Source organism: Cyanistes caeruleus, chromosome 3 (assembly GCF_971803275.1).
Source record: "Cyanistes caeruleus chromosome 3, bCyaCae1.hap1.1, whole genome shotgun sequence".
Taxonomy (NCBI): Eukaryota; Metazoa; Chordata; class Aves; order Passeriformes; family Paridae; genus Cyanistes; species Cyanistes caeruleus.
This window is the reverse complement of record NC_141703.1, coordinates 25,694,683-25,722,510: the sequence shown is the minus strand read 5'-3', so window position 1 is coordinate 25,722,510 and position 27,828 is coordinate 25,694,683. Positions and strand designations below refer to the sequence as shown.

Genomic DNA, 27,828 nt, shown 5'->3' with positions numbered 1-27,828 from the left:
AACAGCATGTTATACAGACAAGCATAAGAATGTTATAACCATACAAGCTCAAAAACGTCCACATATGTTTTAAGATAAAACACTTTTAACTTGTGTTTGATTTTCTTTCAACTTGCACACTGACATAAAAACACCTCTGCTTTTCAAGTGGGCAGAAATGACCATCAGTGCTAATTCAGGGAAGAACTAGTGGTTAATATTGTCACAGAGGATTTCTTGGACTTCAGTAGCTATCAGATGACCAGGTTCAGGATCCAGAGAAATACTGGGAAAGTAAGCAACAGTTAGGACACCGGATTTTAGAAGAGACTGTGTTTGATTCAGGATATTGCACCCACAAAAGAGAGGTGTCCAAGAGATCCGAATTACTTTGAAACATAACTGTTGAGATCTCATGAACTCCCTTCAGCAGTTACAACTTCAGGAATGAGACAACTTCCATGCAGGCTTGGAATTTCAGCAGAAGATCCAGCTGCCAAAGGATGTTACTGCATGGACAAAAAGGCAAAATGGAAGCATTCAAGAGATGACCATGTGGGCAGACAGCGAACAGCATAAAAGCAGAGGAACAAATCAGACAAAACTCAGCTCTAACTAGGATTACTAGGGGGACAAAAAGGATATTTACAGACATCCTTTCCTCAAAGGAAGAATGCAAGTCTGCTGATGGAGTGGGATAAGACAACCTAGTGGAAGGTTTCAAAGAAAATGCTGAATTACTCAATACTCTGGATATTAGTCTTCACAAGCAAAACCTGCTCCTTGCAGTAAGCAGCAAAGATTGGGAAAGAAAGGAGCAGGCAACAGTGCGGGACCAACAAGGATGAGTTTTTTTTAAGGAGGAAAAGCAGTGGATGCAATATATTTTGAATTTAGCAAAGCATTTGACACTTGGACAACAAGGAAGCAAGGGCTGGCTAAATGGACTACTAGTACAGTTGAAAACTGGTTCAACCACTTGACTCAAAAATCCTCGGTGGATGGTTGGCTTCTGGTAATCAGTCAATCACACTAGAACAGCAACTGGGCTGGAAATTGTGGAATATCCCTGTCAGTAGCCGGATGGTGACAGAATATCATGAGCAAACTACCAGGTGGTATAAAAATAGAGAACAGCTGAAATAATGAATGACAGTTTCAATCCAGAGGGACCTTTGCTGATTTGAGAAGCAGGCTAACAGATACCTTATGGACTAAAATAAGGAGAAATGCAAAGATTTACACCTATGATAGATTAGTGACTGGCTGTGCAATGGCCCTGCTGAAAAGGAAGTTGCAGTGGGGTTTTAAGGACTCCAGGCTGAATACAAGCCTATATTGTGCTCTCCATATACTCCATAAGGTAAACGGTACAGCAACTGCGAGGAACATGGCCACTAAAGAAAGATATTTATTCCCCTGTTGACTCCTGCTACGGTGAGGTTGAACCTGGAACACTGTGCTTGGTTTTGGGCCCCTCAGTTTGTGAGTGATGTGAAAAAAATAGGAAAGTGATCAGTGATAGGCAACCACGGTGTTTAGAAGCCTGTAACTCTCCTGCAAAGAGGGGTGGAGGAACTTAGTCTGGTGAAGAGAAGGTTAAGAAGCTGCCTACAAATAGCAGCTGCCTACAAATACCTGAAGAAGTACAAAGATGAAGAACTGGAACAAATCCCTCTTCAAAGAGAAATATTCTGCTTAGGGATTGTGAGAAATTTTTCCATCATGAAGACAGAAAAACATTGGAATAGGTTGTCCTGGAAGGTTATGGAATCTGCAAGTTCAGAGATACTGAAAACCTGAAGACTACACAAAGCCTTCAGCAAATTGATTTTAATTAGCCCTGCACAATGAGTTGAACTGGATCATGTTGAATATACACTTTTCTGTATGAGCTTGCCCAACATTACATGACAGGTGGGAAGTTGATCATACAGATATGCCGCTGTACAAAATATTCTGAATGAAGACCACGGCCAGCACAGGACATAAATCAGTAGAAAGCTAGTCTAAGATAATGCAATCAACTGGGAATGGAAAAAAAAAGAAAATAAACAAACGACTGGCCAAAAGATTATTCTCAGTAATCATTTCACTATTTTAAAACTACTTACTGTGTGACTGAGTCTACTGAACACTAGATAAAATTCAGAAAACCTTCAGCATTTTGACCTTTTACTTTGATATGTAATAGGCTCATGTCATCATTGTATTTTCTGTGCCATATAAAAACCTATGCAGTTAACACTGGAAAGGAATCTGGATCAACAACGTCCAATCATGCTGTTTACCAACTTTCTTCTTGCAGTTAAATGTTATAATGTTCTTGTGTCATATGCAGCATCTGTTACAGAACCTACTGTCAGTCTAAATTTCTGCACACTGCACAGATTTGTCCATATTTGCAATTAAAGCTGCTAGATGAAATAAAGAATTTGAAACAACCTTCCCCTGTCTGTTTGTTAGGCTAGATAGAAAGCATTCGTCTGCAACCAATCCTCTTATCCACCCATCTTACTGACTCAGAAAGTGAGGTCCCAGCACAGGGACAAAAGCTGCTACTTTGGTGCAGAGAAAGGTAAGTGAAGTAATATGGGAAGGTGTGATTTACAAAAATTCACAATGTCTTCTTAGCACTGACTGTCTCAAGATACATGATTCATGCCTTCGGGAAATGAATCATTCTTTTGTAAGTCTGTTAACATCTAGTTTATTCACGAGTATTTTTCTATGGTCTCCTTCCAGCCTATCCAAAACTTCCTCCTCCTGTGACTGTATTTGTTGATCTTCCATGTTCCAATTCAGCATTCTGCTCACCTATCTTCCTGCCTGTTGTTTTGTATTTCTCATTCAGTTATTCCTTTTAACTTAGTCTCCCTCAATCCAGCTTAATTGCATTTAATGTACTCTGTATCAAATGATAAAATAAGGAAAATTACCCAGGAAATACATTTTATTATATGGGTAAACTAATACGATGTTTGCAATCTGCTATGACTTGTACAGTGCCTCTCTTTCTTCTTACTTTTCTTCTGTAGTTGGTTTCTAACTGTATGTTTTTGCAACACCAACCACGATGTCCTATCCATAATGGAACACCACACAAAGCAAAATATCACAAAAGCCAAGTATCACAAATTAATAAGAGCTAAATCTTTGTCATCTTAGTTTTGCTTACCAGAAAATGACCAAGGGAGGCATTTATAAAGTAGATCTCAGTGATAAGAAGCATACTTTTCCATTTTTCTAGTAATATCACACTACAGGAAGCAAATAGTTTCAAACTAATTTCAAAACACTGAGAAACATTTTGGGGGGAACTGTGTTTGGAAGCAAGCTTAACGGTATGTTCATTTTAGTCTGACAGGCAGAACTGTATGGGGAAGATATTGTCTTTGTTCATTTTTTACTAGTTTTGCGATAATAATGATTAGGTCATTTGTGGGGAAAGGAAAAAAAAAATCATAATTTTTGCTTCAGTACCCATTTTAAGAATCTGGAACCTGACTTATAGCATTACGTATCACTTATGGCATTAGTGTTACTGTCAGCTTTTTTATGTTCTTTACTGCTTTCTATTTTTCCTTGTTCAATAATAACATTTTGTTGCAGTAGCAAACCTTTCAAACCTTCAAATTCCACACTAACTTTTTCCAGATGTAAGCAAAATTTTAAAACTGGGAAATAACTATCAACACCTATTAGGACTGACGTGTGTATAAACTCACATAAGTGTCTCTGGCTATTCCTGAACACTTGAAATTTTCATGCCTTTAAATCTAAAATTGCAACTCAGTATCTCTCAAGTTTTATACATAAAAACAGGCATGCATCCTCAAAGACAAATTTTCTAACGCAGACACTCAAGACTCAGAATGTCTCCTCAAGCAACACATTATCTTCAAGTATTAACATGGCTATCTAGTTGTAGACTTCAACATCTGAAATTTGGGAATTAGGCATTAATCTGGCTTTAGAGCCTTAGAATTAGATTGAATGCGTGTAATGGAAGACAACTAGAATTTCATAAAGGAACCAAGTGAGAATATTTGCAATACAAACTGTTTACAAAATTGGTACAGGTATGATAACTCTAATTTTCAGCACCCTAAATATATGGTGATGAAGAATTTTGGACATCTAACAGAGAGCATAATGGTATCAAAAAAGCTATAGTGCAGTATGTGTAATTCTGTCCAGTGGAAGCTCATTCTGTCCTTAGAAAAAAATGCTTTTTAACAAATGTTCTCTCTCTCACACTAGAAGTTCATTTCCCTGACAGATGTCACAAAGGTGGTTTTCAATGATATCTGAACACTGTATTTGTAGCAAATGTGCATGTTTCATGCAGGCAAGAAAACCGTGTAGAGTTTATTTTCTTTCTCACTTTGAGGACATTTTCTAAACCCATTAAAGCACATTATAGCATAAACTGTAAAAAAAATTCTATAGCAGAGAGTCAGCAACAAAATGTAGGTTACAGAAAAGCATACAACAGAATAACAAAATGCAAAGAAGCAAAAAGCTTTTTTAAAGTTCATGGTTCTATACCACACCTCATATACCTCAATATAATTTGTATAAAGTTCTTTTTATTTTAAATACTTAGAGAGTAGCTATAAAGAACATTTCTAACTCTAGGCTTAAATGATATTGTACTGCTCTTTAACAGTTTAATTTAAGAACAGTGAAAGATGAAATGGATATCATGACAAATCCACAATAGTCTTACCATGTGAGTGCTGGTTGTCATTAGCTGAGGATAGGAAGAGAAGCAAGTAGCAAAAAGAAAAAAAGCACACAAATAAAATAGACCAAAATATCAATGGATAAAATAAATAAAATGCAAAAGTTCATAAAATTTGCATTCATGTGACTGCAAAGCAAGTAGAGATAGATTATTTTTAAGCTGTTATATGTCAAAAATAATTAAACTATTAAAAAGCTTTCATATATTTAAAATCTTCTATGATCATTCATAACTACTCTACCGAGAGCATTTTGATATGTTAAACACATTCATCAGATGCATGTTAAGTATGAAACTGAAAAGTTACTGTATACATTAAGAAGACATGGAATCGATGTCATATATTTCTCCTAATTAGTATCCAAACTTATGTCTCTGCTTACTAATACACAGTATGTTTCATTGCATTGTTCAGATTTTTTTAAACAGATAACCCATCTATCTCACTGTAACTCATAAAAAAGTTATCATCTTGCATAAAATATTAAAGAAAACAATTAAAATTATGTTCATTTCACAACTGGCACTAAAACAAATTACCATTGACTGATGAAATCCAACACTAACCTGTCCGTTGCTGGTCACAATTGTGTTGTCTAACAATAAATAGGCACCAAAGAAAAATACCACAGCATCAAACACTCCTAGGAATGTCCAATAAATAAATGCACGCCAGCGCAGCAAAGCATTCTTGGCAACATCTCTGTGTGAAACAAGAAACATATGTTCATTATCAACAGGTTTGAAAATCCCAGATAACTGAGATCATTCATACTGTTTCTTGAAAACCACCACATTTCCACATTACAACTGTCTACCACTGCAAATCTAACTCCTACCTCAACATGTCCTCTTTATTTTTATTTAATTGTTACTAAACCCCTTTTACTGATCCCTGTAATTCTGCTTATTTCAACAATGGCAAACTCTATGCTGTACCCGTTTACTTTTCAATCTCTTTACAGAAGGTATCTCTTTTCCAGTGCTTGCTGTGCATGTCATGATCCACTGCAGATATTAAATGGAAACACTAGAGGTCTCTGGAGACTTTGCTTTATTTCCCCTAGGATACTTATATACAGACTACTGCAACAAAATAAAACATTAATTTTATGTGGAATGTAAAACGAGGGGTTTGCAGTTGACTTGAAGCTTCAGGTCAAATAGAGTTGCTTGAATGTTTTTCCACAAAAACATACAGGGATTTGTAAACTACAGAACGCTTCACTAGCATGTATTTTCTTACTACAAAAAACTGTTAAATGTTACAACTTCAGTTTTTGTCCATGTAATGGGTATGTATCAACTTGGCATACAGTATAGAATGCATCAGAGTCAATCAGGACACAGTTAAATGAAAACCCTGAGTTACAGAAACATTTACTACCAACCAGTACTTCTATCATATGAACTTCAAAGACTGTCTGATGACCACATAAAGTAATTTCTCCCCAGAGATTAACAATATAGAGTGCAAACCCATATTTGGCCACAAATAGCCTCATCTGGCCCAGAACAACCACTATTGCCCAAAACAGCTTAGGAATAGTCTCTGTCAGGTATCAAAACACACAAGTTTCTGACAAGTAAGCTCTGCTAGCTTTCATAAACCAAAAAGAGGCTTTTGAATTACCATTTCTAAATTAAAAACATTCAAAACACCACAGAGAAAATAAAAACATTCCTGCTGAAACTCAATAGTAATCTTTTGTATTCCTCTTCAAATTTCATTAGTAAAAACACATCACTACTGTTGATTAATGTTTGGGCAGCTAATATTACTTCTTTCAAAGAATGTTTTTTCTTTGATTATCTCCTGCTACCCCTCCCTGAAATGTACTGGCTTTGCAGCTACAAGGATATAAACTGAGCACTGTTCCTAATTTAGATGGCCAAATGCAGTTCTGTATTTCAAGTGGCTAAGAACCTAAACAAGACAATTCCAATGCCCAGAAATGAGTCAACAATATGTTGGACACCACACAGAATACATCCTCTGATCCACTGTAACATTCAGTCATCTTTTCTTAAAGAATAAAACATGTATCTAGAAAAAACAGCATGTTTTCTTTTTTTAAAATACTTCTGTTCCCCACGTTTCCTCCCCATGGTTGGAGGAAATAAAGAGCATTAAAATAAATCTCCTAATATGATTTTGTTAAACAGTGATTACTATTTTGCTTTCATTCCCTCTGTAGCAAATGCCTGGTTTGATTTGTAAATGTGCATGTAAAAACACATGTTGATCTACTGTAACTTCGTAGGCCTTGCTCCTGGTCTTCAGTCTTTCTGTTGCAGTGTATCTGATGTTCTGCTGTATCCTTGTGGTATAGAAATCTTGAGGACTTCCACTGTAACAGACACAGTCCCCACAAATGAACAGCCAAACTTTGGGGTACAGTGTTTTAATTTTACCTGTACAGGGAAGGCTCTCTCTTGAGTGTGTCTGGACTGACATGTTGTTCCATTAGACCGTACAAGAGGATAGGAAGGGAGGTGAAGCTGATATTGTACAGTGTGAGATACGCAGTATCGTATAAAGTCTGTAGATGGAAAAGAATTAAATCAACTACTTTTAATTTAAAATCAAATCATAGTTTATAAATAAATCTTCTGCATGAGGCTTCATTTGAAATGAATGCATGAGCTTCTGCAGGAAACCAAAGTTATATTTCTTCAGAATGGAGGTAAATACCCCTGAACAGCTGCTGACTGGTATGGGATACAACTCTCCACTTGTATCCCATTTACCTGGAGTTAAAAATCAGCAAAAAAATCCATTTCATGGACCAGTGTGGTCCATATACTGGCTCCTCCTATTGTTTCAGCTTTAATACCAGATCCAAATTACACATTCCTGTAGAGGCAGAAATTTTTCTCTGACACAACACCCATATATCTCCTTCCCCTTTTATCACCTCAATGTCTATAAAAAAGGATAAAAATTAAGTATAATTTTTATATACTAATATAAAGCTAAATTTTCATAACACATGTTTTCATATCTAAATCCTAAAAATGCTTTATAAAAACCTACAAAGTTTTCTGTGGTTCTTTGAAACAGAATTCAAAACAGAAAAAAAAGTAAATTGTTACTTTAACTTCTCCTGGGCTTCCTTTCAACAAATTCAATAGTGCTGTTTTCCTCCCAATTAAATCCAACTCTCACTCAATTTAATACTGAAAACATAAACCCTTTTTGTCCAAATTCAGTCAATCATTCCTTTGTTTTTTGCTCCCTCATTCAGAAGAAAGAAGAGGTAGATAGATCTTTTCTACACAAATCAGATGAGAACAAGGGAGAAGAGAAAATAAACAAAAAATTAGGAAGGCAAATACTGAATCATCTCCTGAATGATGGCACTTTTCTGTTGAGTAATAGTTCACTTTTCCTCCATTTTTCAGTTTTTATATTTTCTTTTCAAGTACTTGGATGCTGCTATTCATCTGAAATTCGTAATTCATACCTGTTTATGCTACAGAAGACTACTTTATTCTCTCATTTTCATTCTGAATTCTAAAAATGAACAACTGGTTCAATTACTCATCTTTCAGGATTTCCCCTATTCATGTCCAGTAGGCTTAAATCTAACTGAATGCACATTTCCCACAGACACTTCACTTTGCACTGCCATTTCCAAATATTGTATTTTTGTATTCCTTAACTTTAACATTGCTTTTATGATAATTCATAAAACCAGTAATTCTGTAACTTAAATGCATTTGCCACTGAATACTGTATGAACCAAAAGTGATGTTCTTCTTTGTGTAAGTTAACACTAAATTTTTAGGAAGAGCTTTTTTTTTTTTGGTTATAAAAAAAGCAAAATAGATAACATGACACTGATAGAAAAAGATCAACTAACCTGTTGTGAAAACCCACAGAAGAACTGATATAAAAACTGAGGAAAAATGAAGCAGACATTCTGAAAAACAAAGTGAACTGTTGTAAAGCGAAATGCAAGCACTAATTTATATACAAGGCTATAGATAAGTGTATCATAGTTTTATAACACTAACAATAGTGAGCATGGCAGGAACAGTAATAAAAACTACATATATATTAAACTCCAACAGTCACATCATGCAGTAATACTGTTAGAAAAAAAACACTTAAAATATTTTCAAAACAATCTTACAAGGCTACAGTTTGAAAATTCAAGGGCAGTGAAATTTGGGATCCAGGAATACAGTTCAGTTACAGCAAAGCAAAAAAGGGACAATCCAAAGGAGGAGACAAACCATGATAAGCAAGCATGGATACTCTGGCTAGCATGGTTTCCAGAAAGCAACTGTAAGATGTTTCTAGCTGTAACTCCAAATGTCATCCTCTCCCAGTTATAGCTGTAGTCAAACATGAGATCAAACCTGTAACAGTTCCTTTCTATAATACTCCATTGCTTACAGAAAGAACTTGGATTAGATGCCAACATTTAGAAATAACAAAACTAACTGTCTAAATAGGGGTATGCTCACTATCAACTTTTTCCACCTACATTATTCTAATGAATTTAGTCTAACTTAATTTGCAGTAATGTCTAAGTTCTCAAATACTATGTCCAATGTGATTCAAAAGTTCACGACAGAGACAACCTGGATGGTACTGGAAATAAGCAGACCAGTCTGAGGTGGAATTTGTAGGATATGAAAAAATAAGATGAAAGTTTTGGTTTTAAGTGCAACATCTATTACAGAATCTATCTATATAAAATCTATTTCACTTCATGTTCAGAATAAAAACAATAATCCCATTTCAGCACTGCATCTGGCACTCAAGAAAATCTCTTTATGGAATTACTGCCAGTTTGTATCGTTAGTTGCAATAACTTTATATAGTCAGATATTTAAGTTTTTGAGGCTTATGTAATTAGAATAAGCATTCTCCTACCTTATAAAAGAAGTATTGCACAAGTTCAGATATCCTAATGTAATATAAATGCCCATGAACAAGCAACATTTTTTTCAAATGTTTAAATTTAGGTATTGCATAGTCACTGTTTCTTGCTGCTTGACGACCTTCTTTGCCAATAATTCCTTCAAAAACAAAAAAGAGGTAGAGTTATTTAATACGTAAAGAACCATTAAAAAGACATAATTAATTGCAAAATTATATAATAATGCTATGGTACTACAGAATGGGAGATCACGACTGTATCTCATACAATTCCTAGGACAAATGCACTAAAAGTTGTCTGTAACACATATAACCTGATTCTTTGAGACTGCCTGTTTTTAAGAAATACATGGTTTTTGTCATTTCACTTGAAGTAATATACTACAGAGCAGGCTTACCTATACCAACATGTGCTTCTAGAATCATACTGACATCATTTGCTCCATCACCAATTGCTAATGTGATAGGATGTTCTTTTGATAATTTAATCAACTTGACAATCTGAAAAAAAAATTACCTCTGTAATGGTTTGCTATTTTGCATAAGTGTAACATTAAATAAAAATTACCAAGACAGATTTATAATAAATTCTCAGAAGGCAGGGAAAACCAACTTTACACATTGCAACAGCTATACATAAAGATCAGTTTCCTCATATTATAAAGTATTTATTCCAAACATTTTTTAAATATTTCCAAACTACTAAGAGAGAGATGGGACAGGAGGAAGGAAGAGCTGAATAATGGAAGATGTTGTTAAGATTCCTTAATGCTGTGTCAGTGCATCAGTAAATTAAGGGTATTCCAGAGAGTGCACCATTTCAAAGAAATCCTGAAATGAAAGACTAAAAACCTTTTATTTCTAATCTGTGTTGAACTTTTTTCCTACATTTAAGAAAATATATCAGACTCTATATACATATAAAAACTATTGATATAGAAACTGTCCAAATATGTGACTTCAAATCTCTCCATTATAAATTATCGTCTCTGAAAACTTGGTACTGAGTCAGCTGCAACTAAGAACTTCTATAAACTTCCAGATAATTATAGTGCTGGCTACATACATTTGTTAATGTGAATAAGGGTTACATATGCTACACCTGTGCACTGAGAAAGAGACATGACAAACTGAAAATAAAAATAAATACATATACAAGTACTTCTTTCCTGTAACAGCTCTTCAGCTGTTAAAGGTAGAGGTTTCAGTATTGGAAGGATACATTTTTACTTGATACAAATGGCAAATGCAACAGTCAGGTATACTAAAACATGATAATGCACACTTTTTTTTGTCTATTCTTCTTGGCTTTCCACTTAGGTTAAAAACAGAGAAAAATATCACTGCATTAACAAGTAACACAGGTTCTTACAGTGTCAAAAGAGTAGACTATACATAGTTTGTTAAGAAGAGAGTAGTTAGTTCATTTATTAAATATGTTCATACTACCATATACCAACCATAAAATTTGAACAGTATGCACGTAAATCAAATTCAGGTGCACAGCTGGGTGCTTTTGTAGCATACCCTTATGTAAATTGCTTGCCAGCAGAAATTTTCACCCCTCCATTATTTTTTTTTTAACTTTTTTTATTTTAGAAGATGAAAAAAATGAATGGTAACATCTTAAGTTATCCTAAGTCATACAGAGCATTAATCTTCAATATTTACACGTGTGCATAACTAATGAGCAATTATGAAATTAAACACAAACCTGTGCTTTTTGCAGAGGTGCCATTCGACAGCATAACACTGCACTGCAGTTCCTGCAAATATTAAGAAAGATCTCTCTGTAGTTACCAGAGCTCCCATCGTGTCTTGGTTTCATTATTAATGATAATGCTGCTCCATCAATAATTAAGCCATAATCTTGTGTATCGGTTGAAAGTCTGTTTGGGAAGAAAATATAAACTGTCATTATAAAATTCTCAGACACATTTAAAATCTGTCAGTAAGAATTATGTGCAAATTAATTAATGAAATAATAATGCGTATAGAATACCACAAAATTAATATACTTCTAAAGAAAATTCCTTGTATAAGACTTACAACATTTTAAAATTCTGGATTATGTTAAAAATATTCAGTGCTTCACCAGGTTTGAATACATAAATCTGATATCTCAGCGACTTCACCACTGAGTATGAGTGTATAATTAATGACTTTTCAGTTTGGTTTGAAAAGGTCCCAGGAAGTGCAGTGAGCTAAACCAAGCTGCAGAAAAAATGTTAATTTTGTGGCACATTCCATAACACAGAGGAAAAGTAAGTTAAAGGGAAAGGCCTTCAGTACTCTGATGAGGAAATAATTTTTTTTCCAAGGGTCTACATTTACAGAAGTAAATAGTGCCTTGAAGGAAATGCCTAAAAGAAACCTCTTGGCTCAGATGGATAAGGCCACTGTCTACATCTACAATATGGATATTTTGCCTTTAGAGTAGTGGCTAAGTCAAATACAGGTTTACTTTCATTTACAACACTAAAATGAAAAAACTATTTATGTTTCCTATAATATTACAATATATTCTTATCCATAAAAATCTATTAGCAGTATGCCTGAAGTGATTTGAACATTGCTAGAAGTGTAACCATGGTCACAGGAAGTAGTTTATTCACTACTTTATCATACAGTGCACAATGGGAGAAGGTAAGATGGTCTGGACTGCAAGAGCAATTTTCTGCTGCATCCAAATAAGTTATTTCAGAGCACCCTTACATCTGCCTGCATTACACAGCAGCCTCAGGCTCTGGGTCAACAGTGAATGTTGTATAAATGTACACTGAGGTTTATTTTTACACTCTTTGCAGTGTTCCAAGGTTATACACTGCTGTGCATGGGGTTTCAACAAACATGGTTTCACCAAGACCAATGTTTGAGAGAAAAACACCATATTTATTAATACATGTTTTAGGCATCTCCATAATTTTTACTAGAACTGAAGCTATTTCTGGCAAGATAAAATTCTGTAAACTACATTTAATAACAGTTCCCAGATATTTTCATCACTTTGCTACTGCTAGCACAAACAGGGCAATGCCATCGGTGTACAATGATATCAAATGAATAGCTATCATTAATGAGGTCAAGTAAGATACTGAATTTTTGGTGTATTATAGTGAAGCATGTTTAGCTTGAATTTGAACATACAGGCAGAATCCTGCTATTACTATCTTAGTACTATTCTCCAGCTCTGGCGATAAAGGCAAAAAAATATCTGAAGAGTTTAAACATGTAGAAAATTGGCATTGCACAAAAAGTTAAACAAACATGTTTGATCACACCTTGTAAGGCCTGTGGTACTTAAACAAAAGGGTACAGATGACATGGAGAAAAATTATTTATTTAACTGATTATCTAAATGTTCTTGATTAGACCAGTGGGGTATAAAATGTAAGGAAAGCTAAGAAATGTTACCTGGTCCAGACATTTAAGCTGTAAGGCTAAGAATTATACAAAATCTCTGCTAAAATACTGTCACAAATACTTGTTAACTTATTGCTAACGGTTTTATGGTGGAAAAATTATTACAGTATCAGTTGTGATTTTTCTTTTAAGAGCCAAAGTAGTACCAGAAATGAGATAAAGAACCATGACTGAAAACCTAAATTTCTCTAAACAAGCCTATACTTAATTGCTATACAATAGTTCACACATTAGCAACAGAAACTGAAACATACTGCTGTTCTTAAGGTAAATGGTCATCATTTCATTGTTTGCAAAATGCCCAGAAGCCCATTTCCAGCCTTAAAATCCAACTTTTGCCTTACCCTGAGTAGGTATCCCTGGTTAAGCTGCCATTTTGTCTTATGACAGTTTTGTTTAGGTCAAAAAGCACATCATGTAAACTCTGCTCCTCAATTTTCTTTGTGGTTAGCTCAAGTATTTGTGTATTTCGTCGGAAGAGTTTGCAAGCGTAGCAAGTAGCTGCAGCAGTCTCCATTTTGTCTCCTGTCAGAACCCAAACTTTAATTCCTGCTTTCTGGAGCGCTTCAATTGTGTCAGCAGCTTTTTCTTGTAGTCTGTAAAGTCAATTGACAACATACATCGATGGGCTACTTGGAAATGAGAAAGGTCTTTATTGAAAGATTTTCATAAACAAAAAATTTCAATAGAAGTTAACAGATCTAAGAATTTTCCCCGAATTATGACTCCAAAAATATTTAGGGGGCTAGTATATGTTTTTGAATCCTTTTAAGACCTAAAGATTCTTCCTTCATTTCCTCAATACCCTTTTTGTAGTCTTTTCCTCCAAAACTTTTGCCTATAACTGGTTCAATAAATTATTACATGTATGTAAATGGTTCAAAGAATACACTCATTTTTGTACACTTAACTATTATTAATTGCTTACTAGGATATAAAGTTGCTGTGTGTAACTTCGGTAAGATAAGAGTGTGAAGTTGATTCAAATAAGGGATTTCCCAAATAAATCTCTAACGCAGAAAAAGAGTCTTCAATTACTTTGTCCCCATCACTGAACATAGGAAACTAAGAAATGTACTAACTAACCGATCTTCCACAGCTGTAGCACCAAGTAATATAAAATCTCTTTCTATCTTCTCATACACTTCTGCCAATTTCTTGTCCCGGTCCTGAAGGGCCAACTTTGCATTCTGAAGCAGCTTCTGTACATTGCTATATTCTTCTGCAGTGAGCTTTTTATATGCAACACACAATGTTCGCAGTCCCTCCTAAAGACCACAATCAAAAGAAACAAATTGCATTTTACAAAACTTGTCTTAGACCTCTTGCTGTTGTTTATGCTGGAGGATCTGAAAAAGGAACATCATGAAGTGACTAAGTATAGACTGGTACAGTACAGTATAGACTAGGATATGGTTCAGCTTCCTTCTGTTCTGCTCTGGAAGCAATTACAACTTGATGAACCAACCTCAATTTCCCAGAAAATAAACAGCTCAGTGATCCAACTGGATATATGAGATTACAAGAGATGGCAAAGTCAAGGTAAATGTTTCCTTCCCTATGTGTATAATTAGGCAGAATGAGTCAGAATAATAGTAATATATGCAGAACCTGATTTTGTTGCTGTGTTGCAGCACATCCACAGAGACCAAACATCACAAAGAGAACTGAAAGCGAAAATCCAACGGTACCAATTTTGGTCAAGTGAAAACTAGAATTTAGCTATGAGTGTCTCAGACTGCATCAAACTTCTGGACTGTGTGATGAACAAAAAAGGGAGTATATAAATTGTGTAAGGTGGGGAAAAGTTATTATAACACAGAAAAGCTTTGCCATCTGAGTTATATATTGCATCTCACAATACCATTTAACTGGCACTTCAGCTTCCTTAACTTTAATCCATAAGTACAGTTACTTATGACCAAACCAAGAAGGAGAATTAAAATACCTTCCAGGCTCTTGATATTGATAAAAGCAGGTGCCAGGTATTCTCTTTGACAGGCTTCTGTGTGTAGCCTGGAGCCAATCCTATTTCTAATTATGTGGTATGAAGAATTAGGTGCTGGTCTGGATTTCTTTCCAGACACTGAATAGATATGATATCTAAATATATAAATTTATATATATATTCTAAATATATAAAGTTATAAATATATAAATACTGTTATATAATATATATTTAATATATAAACACATAAATATAAATATATAAAAATTAAAAAAATATATATATACTTTTCAACTTCATTAGCCTCTTTTACTTGTAACTATCAGACAGCTGTCCCATATAATGAAGCTTAGTAAAGCAATTTGAGAGTTTTTCCCTTCAAAACAAAAGCAGGTGACACTGTGGCTTTTTTTTTTCCACATATCTGTAATACTTTGTTTTCAGTTTGAGTACTAGAAGTCATCAAATTATATGCTATGAAACACTGGCAGTTACCCTGCATTGCAATGAGTTCTGCATATTTTCAGACACATCAAAATTCAGTACTTTACAACTCCAAATACTATTTTTAGGTAAAACCAAGTTCTGAATTTCTTTTATAGGTGATCAGACAGTTCATAGCTAATTCTTAGCAAGCAAAAATATAAGATATGGATGATCACTGCACTGCCTCCCTAGAGCTTGTGAAACAATCAAAGGCAGAAGATCATAGTTGCTTAGGCTGGGGACTGAAACTAGCAATAGTTTTTAAAGAGATGTACTTCTATTCAAAAATTAATTCAAACCACAATTGTGAAAATGCCATACTAATGAGCTAACTGATGACCTCTGGTTTAGCATACAGTTGTGCATATCTAATGCATTCATATTGCACCACAACTGACATCTGGAAGATGAGATGGAGGACAGATGCAAATAAGGGAGTTACACACACTGCTACCCACAAAGCCTGAGTGAACCTTGGCATAGAACAACCTTGGTGCCTGTAAAGACAAATCTGTTAGCAGATAAAGCTGGAGATCACAGCAGTTAATTTCTTTTTGACACTGATATCATGTGAACAGATCAATAAAATGGAATCTTACCACTGCATTGCGTTCTACTCGGGATCGTACTTGCTCAATTTTACCTTCTTTAACCCTAGGAAATATGGACGAATCTGCTCCCTTACAAAACAGAAATATATCACCTAAAAGAGACAGCATATAGAATTCAATTTTTTCTTCAAAAAACAACCAAATTAGTAAGTCTTCAAAATGTTTTCTTCCAACTTTTCTGTAATATCTGTAGTCATACTAGTACCTAGTCCCTGATTTTATAAAGAAAGGCACACAGACTGTGTTTAATGCTTAACTCTGATAAATCTGAAACAAATTCACGTGAAACAAAAAATCTAACAGAATGTGTGACAGCCCTACCTGTTGAAGATTTAACAATTACACTCATTCGCCGTCTCACAGAATCAAAACTGAAAACCTCCAGTAATTCAAACCTGAAACAGAAACAAAACTATTTTTCACACAACTCTGTATTTCCTAATCCCTAAATTGGTTATAATGACTTCAAGCATATAAATTAAACACCATTTCTAATATGGAAGATTACACTGAGTACTATGGAATATGGAAGTAGTAGAGAATGAAATATCAGGTTGCAAATAATAAATATGGAAAGCCCTGAGCTCCTAATTACTTGAAACAGAACTTGTGAGGTCCCTAAGTATCTTTGGATTCATAGTCCATCTACTTTATTTAAGTACAAGATAAGAAACCTTGCAACAGAGAACTGTACTGATTATATAGTTTCTATGTATAATACTTAGACATAGCCTTAAAACTTGAAATGCATGCTTACACACAAGTTTTTTTTTTATCTTTTACTAATTTTTACTATGCTGTTGTTTGAGATTTCAGTCTTTTTATGGCTGATTTCTTTTAGGATACTCTTTCATGGGGAGTTTTGTTTATTTTGGTTTTGTATCAGGAAGAATACTTTAAAGGCTTGTTAGGCTTTTGTTTTTCATGTTTATTAATAAAAAAAAAAAATATTAAAAGACTTGGTCGGTCTTCTCCAGACTTTCCGTTTAAGTTCAACTTACTACTGTTTGCTTTAAATGGCAAAAAATGGTATTTTATTTAATTTTATTTATTAAATTGCTCAAATATTGATAATTCAAGTGAAAAAAAAAATTTACTTTTACTGGTTTTACACTTGTCATTATTTCTAGGATTTGATTTTATCACATGTTCTTTTCCTTTCTAAGTGGAAAAACAAACACCAGCTCTTGTTGCACTGTTTTGGTTTCATCAGTTTATATACTGCTTTCATTTACTCTCTTATATATTTCCATGAATTTAAGAGAGCCTCTCTTTTTCCAGCACAAACATAACCAATCCAATCATTAATTCCAACTTTTTCAGGATTTGTCTATGTCCAGATCTGCTTGTTTAGTTAGATACTTCAGTCCTAAGTCCTTTTAATGCCCTAGAACTCAGACCTGTGCAAACTACATCAGAGGCCCATGTCTACAAAATGTGATGCATTTGGGAGAAAATTCTCAATAATTATAGTGCTTTCTTCTGAGTCACCAAATGATACTCACTCCAGTTCTTATGTGCTGATCCAAAAAAGTCTGAAGTAACCTTTGAGAAAAATTCTCCGTTATTATCCTAAAAGGGAGTAAAGTAACAGCAAGGCTCCTATATTTGTGCCCAAGAGTCCCTGTGTAGTTAGCAGAGTACCCAAGCAGGAAGATCTCAACATACAACAGACTTAACCAGCAGTCATCTACAGAAGTGTAAGGTACATTTTCAAGGGTATGTACATACCACAGAACAACTGTACTATTTCAGTGTAATTGAAAATTTGACTCATATTATGGTCCACAAAAATTATTCTACAGATATTACCCTCCTGTAAATTCCATGGATTATTTGTGAAAAACAAATTGGGTACACAGCATTTTCTATTAAGAATTTATCGTACATAAAGCCATCAGGAGCTTTAGATTAGGTCATGAATCCTATACCACACCTTCATTGTCATACTAGTATTTTATACTGCATATAATGTTAAAAAAGTGAAAGTAACTAAAATTACTAGTTTCTTTATTTTTCTACTAAAACACAAGGTTCCTGGCTTTCCTGACTTAAAAATTCATGTGTAAGGAAAAAATGGTTTATTGAACACATCAACAAAAACTTGTCATCAGTCTATTTTGTTATGTTTTTAACCACTCACTTTTCTATGTTATTGTCCCGATTTAAGATCTCCATGTAATTGTCTTTCAGCCTTAGATAGGTGTAACCAAGTCTGTAAAATGAAACACAGAACAAATGCAACAAATATATAATGATCTAGTTTAAGCATGTCATAAAGATTTAAGACTGAGGCCACAACAAAACAACACCAAAATCCCAAACCATTTTTAGTTGATTTTAGGCTATGAAGATTCATGAATTCATGTTAAGAAACAATCAGTTGTAGATTACTTGGTGTTCGTTATTACAATTTTTGTTCTGGAAACAATTTTGAGCATCAGTGATTAAATCTGTAGTTTAGAAAAATATAGCACCTAAGTACACACATACCTCTGTATTCCTTCAACTAAAGCAACTTCATCAGGTGATGATGATATATATATACAAGATCTTCTCTGTGCCTGGCTTTTCTTCAAACCATCTACGCTGTCATCATCCTTCACCTGAACAGTGTGGCAAAGACAAAGAGCTCGGAAAAATAGTTCCTCTCTCTCCTGAAAAATAAAAGGAATGGTTGTGATTACGTGTTATCGCTTGAAAACTCTTCTTCTGGGAGGTGATCAGTATCACTGATTACTGCTGATTATTAATCAGACAAAGGCAGGCTCCTTGAGGGGGAGCCAGGTCTTTCCTTGTGGTAACCACACATTGTGTGTGGTTGCCACAAGGAATCGTGTCACAGCTGTTTGTACCCTTAGGACTACCATGCAAGTCAGGTTGCTGGGATTGCCAAAGAAGTCAAGCTAATGATGCAAAAAAACCCAACAAAACCCCAGTGTGCAACTTCTATCTCCTCTGCATGCCTAGATGTGGCTGAAGTTGTTTTTTTATTTTTTTTTTCTTAAACCTTAACAACTTGTATTAATTAATCTCTAGTCAAGGTATAATTCAGAAGCCCTGAGTTCACACAGAAGGATGCAGTACTTGGAGCACAGGTCTTAGCAGGGCTTACAGATTTCAATCTCTTGAGCAGCTTGAACACCCCTCAAAACTAAATAAATTACTGAAGTGCACATACTTTGGCAGCTCCAGCCAACCACTTCCTATAAAATTTCAGATGGTTTGGTAATGACAGCTCCTGACACCAGAAGGAGATTTTTATTTCATGAATACCTGTCTATGTCGTATCTTTATCTTTGTGTCTGAAACCTATTCTTGTGTGCTGTTAAATACAAACTGTCTGTGCTGTTGTGATTCCAAGATACAAATTCAGCATATCTCGAGACCAGATCCTGAGGGCCATGGGTGAGAGATAAGGCTGCTGAACAACAGCAACATATTTGAGGAGACCTCATTTTGTACAGTGAAGGGTATGATATGAAGTGAGTGTGAATGATACAATACAGCACTGATGTAATAAAAAAAATTGTACTTTGGCTGTCATTATCCTGCCCATATAAACTCTTTTCAAACATGAAGCCTCCTGAAATTTCAACTAATTTTTCTTTACACAGCAAACAGCCACATGCTATAGGTAGCACACTTCAGATGTGGCTAAAATAAGTCATATTTTAAAGTAATTTAATTTGATCATAAATCATTCTGTGACCACATTTTCACTGAGTGATGACTAAGTGCTTACACTAAGCCCCCATTTTCCCCTTTAGGGATTTTCTTGTCTTGCTTTCCCTGTTGTACCTAAAGTTAAATGGAAACCAGTTATCTGTGTCTGTAGGTATTAACCAGAGAAAGTTCTATATTTGGATTTTAACTCAGCTTTACAACTGCATTAAAATGAGAAACTTCCCATTAAGTCTCTAAATCTTACTCTTAACTAGGAAATGAAAATGTATATGCAGTTATCTACTTTGATTAGTAAAATTCAAGAATGTTGAATTTCTAATACTGCCTTCATCAGTACAGTTCAATTTTCATGTTTCATTGTAAAAAACCAGGAACATAGAGTTATCATACCTTTCCACTACCTCCTGGAGATGAGTCAATCATATCGATTCCTGTACAATCATGGAGGATTTGTCCATTGCAGATAACATGTGGTACATAAACATGCCCTTCAATGCAACATTCTACAAATTCCATATTGTTCTCAGTTAATGTTCCTGTTTTATCTGTGAAGACATACTCAATCTGCCAATGAGAACAAAATAAAAACAGCAGAAACATGAACAGAGATTTTCCAACATCTCTGAACAAAACTGAGTTTATTACTGGGTTACACTTTCCTTTGAAAATCCTTATGCTCTTTCAGAAATGGAAGACAACAATTTCTTTTGGCAGTTATCTTCACAGACATACAGGCCCTTAAAGATTTTATCCTACAAGAATATCAAACAACGCTATCTTTTGTCTCATAATGCATGTAAAATGATGTGTTTAACCTACTTCCACTCTTCTCTCTAGGTCCTTCTTAGTATTTAATGTCTTTCTTGCTGTAAGACAGGTATTTATAGAAACAAAATGCATACAAATTTAATTTCCCAGGGATTATTATTTAATGCACATGCCTGGATTTGGATCAGTTACTGTCAGAACAGTCTTTAAGGTAGTATCAGAATTCTCAACTACAATTATGATAGTTTAAATGAGGATTGTGGAGACATACAGTTATATCCATGGGCACTGTAATTGCCCTGGAAACACTCATTTTTTTTCTCAATATTGAATTTTTCATTAACTTCATCTTTTACAATGTGTCCCAGTGCTTAAGTCTAACAACACTAAAAAAACCCCAAAATCTGAATTATTCACTAGAGGACTAGATTGGCTCAATTTTGGATCTTGGACAGAGGTATTGTATACACACAACATGTCACATTTGATAAGCTAAGAGAATGAAGTAAGGTAAGGAATTAAACACTGAAAATAAGGCTATTATTTAGAATTAATCAGATTGTTTATCAAACTTCACAATTTATGCAATGCACTGAACAAACTGAAAACCAAATAAATTTTTGGTCAGTCTTCAAATGCATCATTAATTATGCACACTTTCCACTGAGACTGACTTCTATAATATTTCCTAATCTGAAAAGGCACATGCCAAATTTTCCAGTGCCTTTTTATCTGTGGACAAAATACCCACAATTAAACTTTTTTCAGAGAGGATAGGTTTTATTCATTTGAAAAACCTATGAAAACATTTTTAACTGAGATATTAAATATTTTCTCAAAAAAAATTTATCTGTTTCTATCTCAAGGTGATGATTTTCTTAACACAGACAGAATTTATTTTCAAAAATTACACTGGCAATTGATAATGTTAATGGATGAAACTTGTGTCTGGAGATGCAGTGTCAGTCTAATCACACAAAAAGGGTTTTTTCCATCTAACTTTTAATCTAAGGAAGCTAGATGTTTATAATTGATGGAGAGGAAGTGTTTATCCCTTAATACTATACTAATGCTAATTCTACTGACCGGGTGAGAAATCAGAATTTTTGAATCTGAAAATAAAAATATCTCAGATTTTATTTTTAAAATTAATCAGCACTAAGGAAAATGCACATGTAGCTGCAAAAAAAACCAAAATAAAACAAAACAAAAAAACCTTGAAGTAACAATTTTAGAATAAAAACCTACAGTAGAAACAGTTGAAAAAATACTATCATTCAATGAAATTTACCTGTCCCAACTCTTCATTGAGGTCCGAAGTGTTCACCAATGGTCCTTCACCTATACCCTCATCGAACATTTCCTCATCCCATGCAATGAAATAAGAACCAAGAAATTTCTGCATTTCCACAGTGACATACATGGATACAGGAATAATGTAGTTGAAAAGAACCATGAATGCAAGGAAGTCTGTAAAAGCTTGAAGAAACTGCCAAAGAAACAAGATGAAAATATTGATTTTTCACGTATCATTAAAGACTGCAAGATTACTGCAAGTATTTACAATTTCGTTTTTTCAAGTAACTTTTGAACAGAAAGCAACACCTTTCATACTTCACACAGTTCAGCACAGCATGCAAACCTTCATGATTTATAACATCACAAGTGGCATGCAATAGAGCTTTTTCTTTTAAATTTGTTTTTGTTTGTTTACAGATATACAGGTGTAGAATAGTGTTGCAGAGCATTGTACTGTACACAGCATTATTGTAAAGTTCCAGAGCAACTAATGAGCATTAGTGACTGATGCTTTCTCTGAGTGCTTGTAACAAAGCAATATGAAACTAAGCTTTTGAGAGCATTTTTATGGAGATTCCTACAGTGGATTATTTTGAACATGTCTCTTACAGGACTGCCAATAGCTGTGGGATTCCTTCTAGCCCTTGTATTTCTCTGCAAGAGGTCAATTCTTTAGGAATTTATATAAATAACAAGCTGCTCCAAAACACTTTCATGAAGCTTTTTATATTAAACCAGACATTTTCTCATCACTTAAATTCACAAATACAACTTAAGGGCAAAAATGTAACAGACAAGCTTTCTGCAAGTATACTATCTATCATCACAGTCAGCAAAAAAGCATGACTGGTATGTAAGCAGGCTCTATATACTTTTCAGTAGAATCTCTATAAATTAAGGGTTTAAGGAAACTTTGTTGGTATTATAATTTATTTCCATACCAAATTTCTTTTCTTTTCAGGCTCTGTTTTCTGATTATACCATGGCTCATCACGAAATGGTTCACTCTGCCAGGCATACTTCAGAACAGTATTTATTAGTGCTTTACTGACGAGAATACAGAGGTATACAACAAGAAATACATTCATTGATCTATAGGAAAAAAAAAAGCCAGAATAAGAATTCCATTAGCATCTAAAGTACAGAGTTTATTAGAAAATGTTATACATCAGCCTAATATTTGCTGCAAGTCTAACAATGCTCAGATGTTAAATAACCCTTCCAAAGTGCTTCTCCAATGACGAAAAAAATTACTGACATTCTTTTATATTTTTCTATTATCAAAACCAATATATTAGTGAAAACAATAGCACAGATAGACTCACAACAGAATAACTGGGCTTGTATCTGCAGACCTTTTCATTCCACTTTGCTGAATCATTTTAAGATCACTCACCTAAGTACTTTTATAGAAATATAAAACCAAAAAAGAACATTTTGCTACGTAGCTGTAATGTTTTAACTCTAGGCAGATCTAAAAAAAGAGCAAGAACATTTTGCATTTAAAATTATATTTTCATTAATGATGGGCATGAACTAAAAGCCATGGGTTATAAATCAATAACAACAGAAGAGACACATCATCATTGCTCAGTCACTATGTAAGAGAGAGGCTGTCAGCTGGTCAGTACATCTTGCCTCAATCAATGACATCTTGTTTTTCACAAGGCTGGACACCTTACACACAGCTGATGATTTCAGATAGCAGAGTAGGAATAGAAAATAATCTCTATTTTAAAAATAGTAAGCAACCAATGTCAGTTCGCTCCTTAAGGATAACATTGCCTTACTATCACATGTCTGGACAGAACTTGTTAATTTTAGCTAAACAATGGAAAACATGCCACAGACAAGCACTGTTACTGCCACTGATCCAAAGTGAAGTGATAACATCAAAAAAGTTATTTTTACTGAATTCAAGACTTACTTGCAATGAAAAACATTGAATGCTAGGATAATAAAAACCACAATCTTGGAAAACTGTCAATAAATATATTCTAAACACTGAAAGAAAGTCTTATGACAAAACATCGTAGCTTAACAAGCTAAGCATTAAATCAAAATGGCTTTATTTTTTTAAACATCTAACAAGAATAATTCAGTATTGAGAACCTCATTTATATGGTGTTACATGACTTGCATTATAAGTATAAAATTATTTAAAAAGAACCAAATTTAAAGTCCCTCTACCTCTTTTTTCATTTAAATCAATGACACATATACTTTCAGAGAAAAAAAAAATTCTGATTTGCACCATTAGAGCATGCAGGTTTCAAACCCCAAAATAAGAATTAGAAATCATACTTCTCTACAGCAGATCGCTTCTGTGATTTTGATTGGTAATTTAATGCCATCTTAGTTTCCATGCCAGTGTAGATAGCAACACCTGAAATTAGACAACTTGTTTTATTAAAAATTGCACAGTGCAGTAACTTCAAAAGAGCACAATTCATTAGATTATTATCTCTGTAATTTCTTTAATTCTTTAGTCTGAAAAAAGAAACCACAGATTTGGATGATAACCCAAAATTAGAAATGGCTTTATTATCTTGGTACTTAGAAATTTTAAGCAGCATTTACATCCCATTCCAGTTTCCAATTGCTAAAGTGCTTGTATGTAACAACACTAAACCTTATAATAAAGTTGTAAAACAAGTTACCCAGTAGAAATCATAAGCCCAGGCTTACTATACGTTTGTAACCTTGTTTGGTGTTTGCTTATTACTTCAGGGTCCATTAAAATAGTCAATAGAAATATTTACCAAAGATTTTTTCTGTGTTCTTTAAAGTGGCTCCTCTAAGAAGCAGATTTTCAGATCCTAATGGCCTGCAAAAGATAAGTATTAGAAAATGTAAACGTTTAGAGAAAACCATCAGTCCTTAGTGGAAGTCACACAAACCAGGAAATTAGATTTACTAAAAAAACTTTTATTTTAACAAATTACAAGGCATATTTAAAATTTTAATGTGAAAATTAAAAATAGATAAACAGATGCCTAAAATTAAGGTCACAATTTCAAAATTCAAGTCTTAAACCAATGCACCTAAACCCAAATAAACAGTCAAGATCCTAATTATACAGTACTCATTTTCAAAAATATTAATTCTATTAGTTTTTAGACTTAGATAAACTATGTTTATTACTGTTTGTTATTTCTATTTAAGGACAATACATGCCTCTATTTTATTTTAAGTATAAATGGCATACAAGGTATTTTTGATACTTGCTGTAAACATTTTTTAAAATGCCGATAAATACAGCTAAAATAATTTATTGAAGAGTACAGGAATTTATGTAAGGACCTCAATGAAATTTAAATAATATTTTGGAACACTACATACACTAATCAACATAAAAGTTCAAAACCTAGGACTACTTTACAGACAGATCACATGCAGAATTCAGATTCTATCTATACAGCAATAAAAAAAACAAACCAAGAAGTACAATTATAAGTTCAATATTTCCAAAGGTTATTCAAAGTGCACTTGTGGTATGAAACTACCAAAAAATTAAGAAAATACAAAGAAAGGGCCACAATTCTGATGTAAAACTTGAAATTAGTTTCAAGAAACTAGTGGAACAATGTTACATGAACGACCCAGACCAATGGACAGTTTCCACAGCAGACTGTGACAGAAAACAAGGTATCTACAGACACACTGAGGTTAGGAAGGCACTTAGCCAGCACTCAGTAACTCCCCACATGCTGGGATCTAGGGTATCACTCCAGCAAGCAGCTTTTCCCTCCTATTGCTTTGCCTCTTAGTGGCAAGAATCAGAACAGTTGCATGTTGCCTTTCTTGAAGACACAGCACTATGGAAGTTTTAGACAGAGGTACAAACCCACTTAGAAAAGTTAAACACAAAAAAACTACCTGACATGTTCAAACCCTTCAAATCTAAGAAAAATGAAATATTTAAGTGATACTATTTATATTGTTTAGTGCACTACCAAGATCTTATGCTAATGGGGCAGTATTGTACAAGTGCTGTCAAGATCATATCAACATCATTTACAAACTAAATGAATTTCAGATGAAAGTGAAGTTTGTATCAAGACATTAAAATACTAAATAAGATAAATATGATTAGAAGATGAAATATCAATTATTTATGAAATAGCAGCCTGGAATCTTCTAAGAGAAAAATATTCTATCACTAAATCAAAGCAGCACCATGTGAAAAAAGGGTAATTCTCATTATTGATACTTATTCAACTGTGAAATATTTGAATGTGTAGAAACTCTGGATTTCCCCACCTTGCAATAGGCTCATTCCTATCATGGTAAACATTTATTCGACCAACAAATCTGAAAGGAAAATATACAAGTAGTTTAACAGTACTGCTAATAGAGTATTTAAGAAATATTTTCTAGAAAGTATGTATCACAGAGAACATTTTCCAACTGAACAGGCTCCAGTTATCCAGAACAGGAACATAAGAGATACATATATATATATACACACACTTAAAATATGTAAATACAAAAATACACAGAATGGTAACTTGACATAAATTTTGCATATAAGGAGGTGTAAGAGATCATAAAATTAGGGATAAATATTCTAAGTAGACCCATGAACAAGAAATAAAAAGTGTTACTCCCTAAACTACCCGAGACAAGTCAGTGCAATTACTATCTTTTACAACATCTAAAGCCTACAACTAAATTAAAACCAAAGCAAACACGAAAGCATGGAGCTAGTAAGTAATTCTTTCTCTCAATATCTGTCAGTGCATTTTATCTGTATGTGGTGGCTTGGCCCTGGATTGCAGCTAAGCACCCATCAGCCTCCCACTCCTTCCCTCCCCAGCAGGATAGGGAAGAGAATTGAAAGAGCAAAAGCAAGATTTTGACATTTTAGTAAGTGAAGGGAAGAAAACCAAGTGACACAAAGGCAACCACTCACCACCCCCTATGAGCCTGCCGATGCCCAGCCAGTCTCCAAGCAACAGCTGCTTTGGAAGACTGCCCCCTGCTCCCTGGTTTTATTGTTGAGCATGACACTATATGGCACAGATCTCTCTGGTCAACTGAGGTCAGCCATCCTGGCTGTGTCCATCCCCAGCCTCCTAGCCACTCCCAGCCCATTTGATGGAGGAGCAAAATGAGGAACAAAGTTTGACATTGTGCAAAAATTTTGCACCAATAGGTAAAACCATGGTGTGCAATTAACAGTGTTTTAGTCTCAGAGCAACAACACTACACCGGCTGCTATGAAGAGAACTGACTTCATTCCAGCCAGACTTGGTACACTGCATTTGCCATACCACAGTCCAAGTGGATAACCTAATGCAAAGAGGATTAAGCTGGACATTAGGGTTCTCAAGGGTAGAAGAAACTGGGGAGCTGGTGGGCCTGTTACTAGCTCTGAAGCTCAGAGGAGTGGTAACCTGTCTGCTTAAAGAACATGCAACATGGTAGGGCCACATCTGAAGACAGTAATGTACAGTTGGTTATGATGCATTATGATATAAAATAACCACACGCCTTTGGAAGAAAAGATTTACTGCTGTGTTTTGTTGAGAGGTAAAGTTTCAAGTAGACATCAGCAGAGATACAAGCTGACTACCAATAAACATTTTCATAATTTGTGTCAACAGGTGTCCCAAAGAATTTCACCATCTGTAATAGCATGAGTTTCAACTTGCAGTCATTCACTTTGAGACCCAAGTATTTAAAAAAAGGGTCAAGCAAGTGAAGGACTTGATGCTCTACAGAACCTGTTCTCAAGCAGAGTTCTAAACCAGCTTCTTAATCACCAAGATCACAGAAAGCACATACCTTCAATACCTCAGAAATAAGCAAAAAAAGTTTTTTCTGCATCTTCCAACAGTATTTGCTGTCAAAAGAGTGCATTTCAGCTTGACATCATACTGTTTTCTGTGTATTATTTCAGCTACTTTTTACTGTGGCAGAAAAAAACAAGTGTTCTCTCAATGGTATAGGACTTTCTGTATTACTATTAAGAAAGAAA

At 34.4% G+C, this 27,828-nt stretch overlaps 1 protein-coding gene across 19 annotated transcripts in view; it reads right to left on the bottom strand.

Moving 5' to 3' along the window:
• Positions 1-27,828, bottom strand: part of ATP11A (ATPase phospholipid transporting 11A) — a 115,772-nt gene that overhangs the window by 13,527 nt on the left and 74,417 nt on the right. For 12 of the 19 annotated variants that reach the window (XM_086880202.1, XM_086880201.1, XM_086880197.1 and 9 more), the window contains exons 8-25: positions 26,109-26,159; positions 24,608-24,672; positions 24,150-24,231; positions 22,787-22,937; positions 21,838-22,035; positions 20,169-20,342; positions 18,585-18,748; positions 18,235-18,306; positions 16,413-16,486; positions 16,080-16,183; positions 14,133-14,314; positions 13,391-13,642; positions 11,338-11,512; positions 10,022-10,124; positions 9,618-9,763; positions 8,596-8,655; positions 7,145-7,272; positions 5,297-5,432 (exon numbers count right to left, since the gene is read on the bottom strand). In XM_086880202.1, the coding sequence (XP_086736328.1) occupies positions 5,297-5,432; positions 7,145-7,272; positions 8,596-8,655; positions 9,618-9,763; positions 10,022-10,124; positions 11,338-11,512; positions 13,391-13,642; positions 14,133-14,314; positions 16,080-16,183; positions 16,413-16,486; positions 18,235-18,306; positions 18,585-18,748; positions 20,169-20,342; positions 21,838-22,035; positions 22,787-22,937; positions 24,150-24,231; positions 24,608-24,672; positions 26,109-26,159 (2,317 nt within the window). Of the gene's footprint in view, positions 1-4,711; positions 4,736-5,296; positions 5,433-7,144; positions 7,273-8,595; positions 8,656-9,617; positions 9,764-10,021; positions 10,125-11,337; positions 11,513-13,390; positions 13,643-14,132; positions 14,315-16,079; positions 16,184-16,412; positions 16,487-18,234; positions 18,307-18,584; positions 18,749-20,168; positions 20,343-21,837; positions 22,036-22,786; positions 22,938-24,149; positions 24,232-24,607; positions 24,673-26,108; positions 26,160-27,828 lie in introns of all 19 variants that reach the window. The other 7 variants (XM_086880200.1, XM_086880196.1, XM_086880204.1 and 4 more) reach the window with 1 other exon arrangement.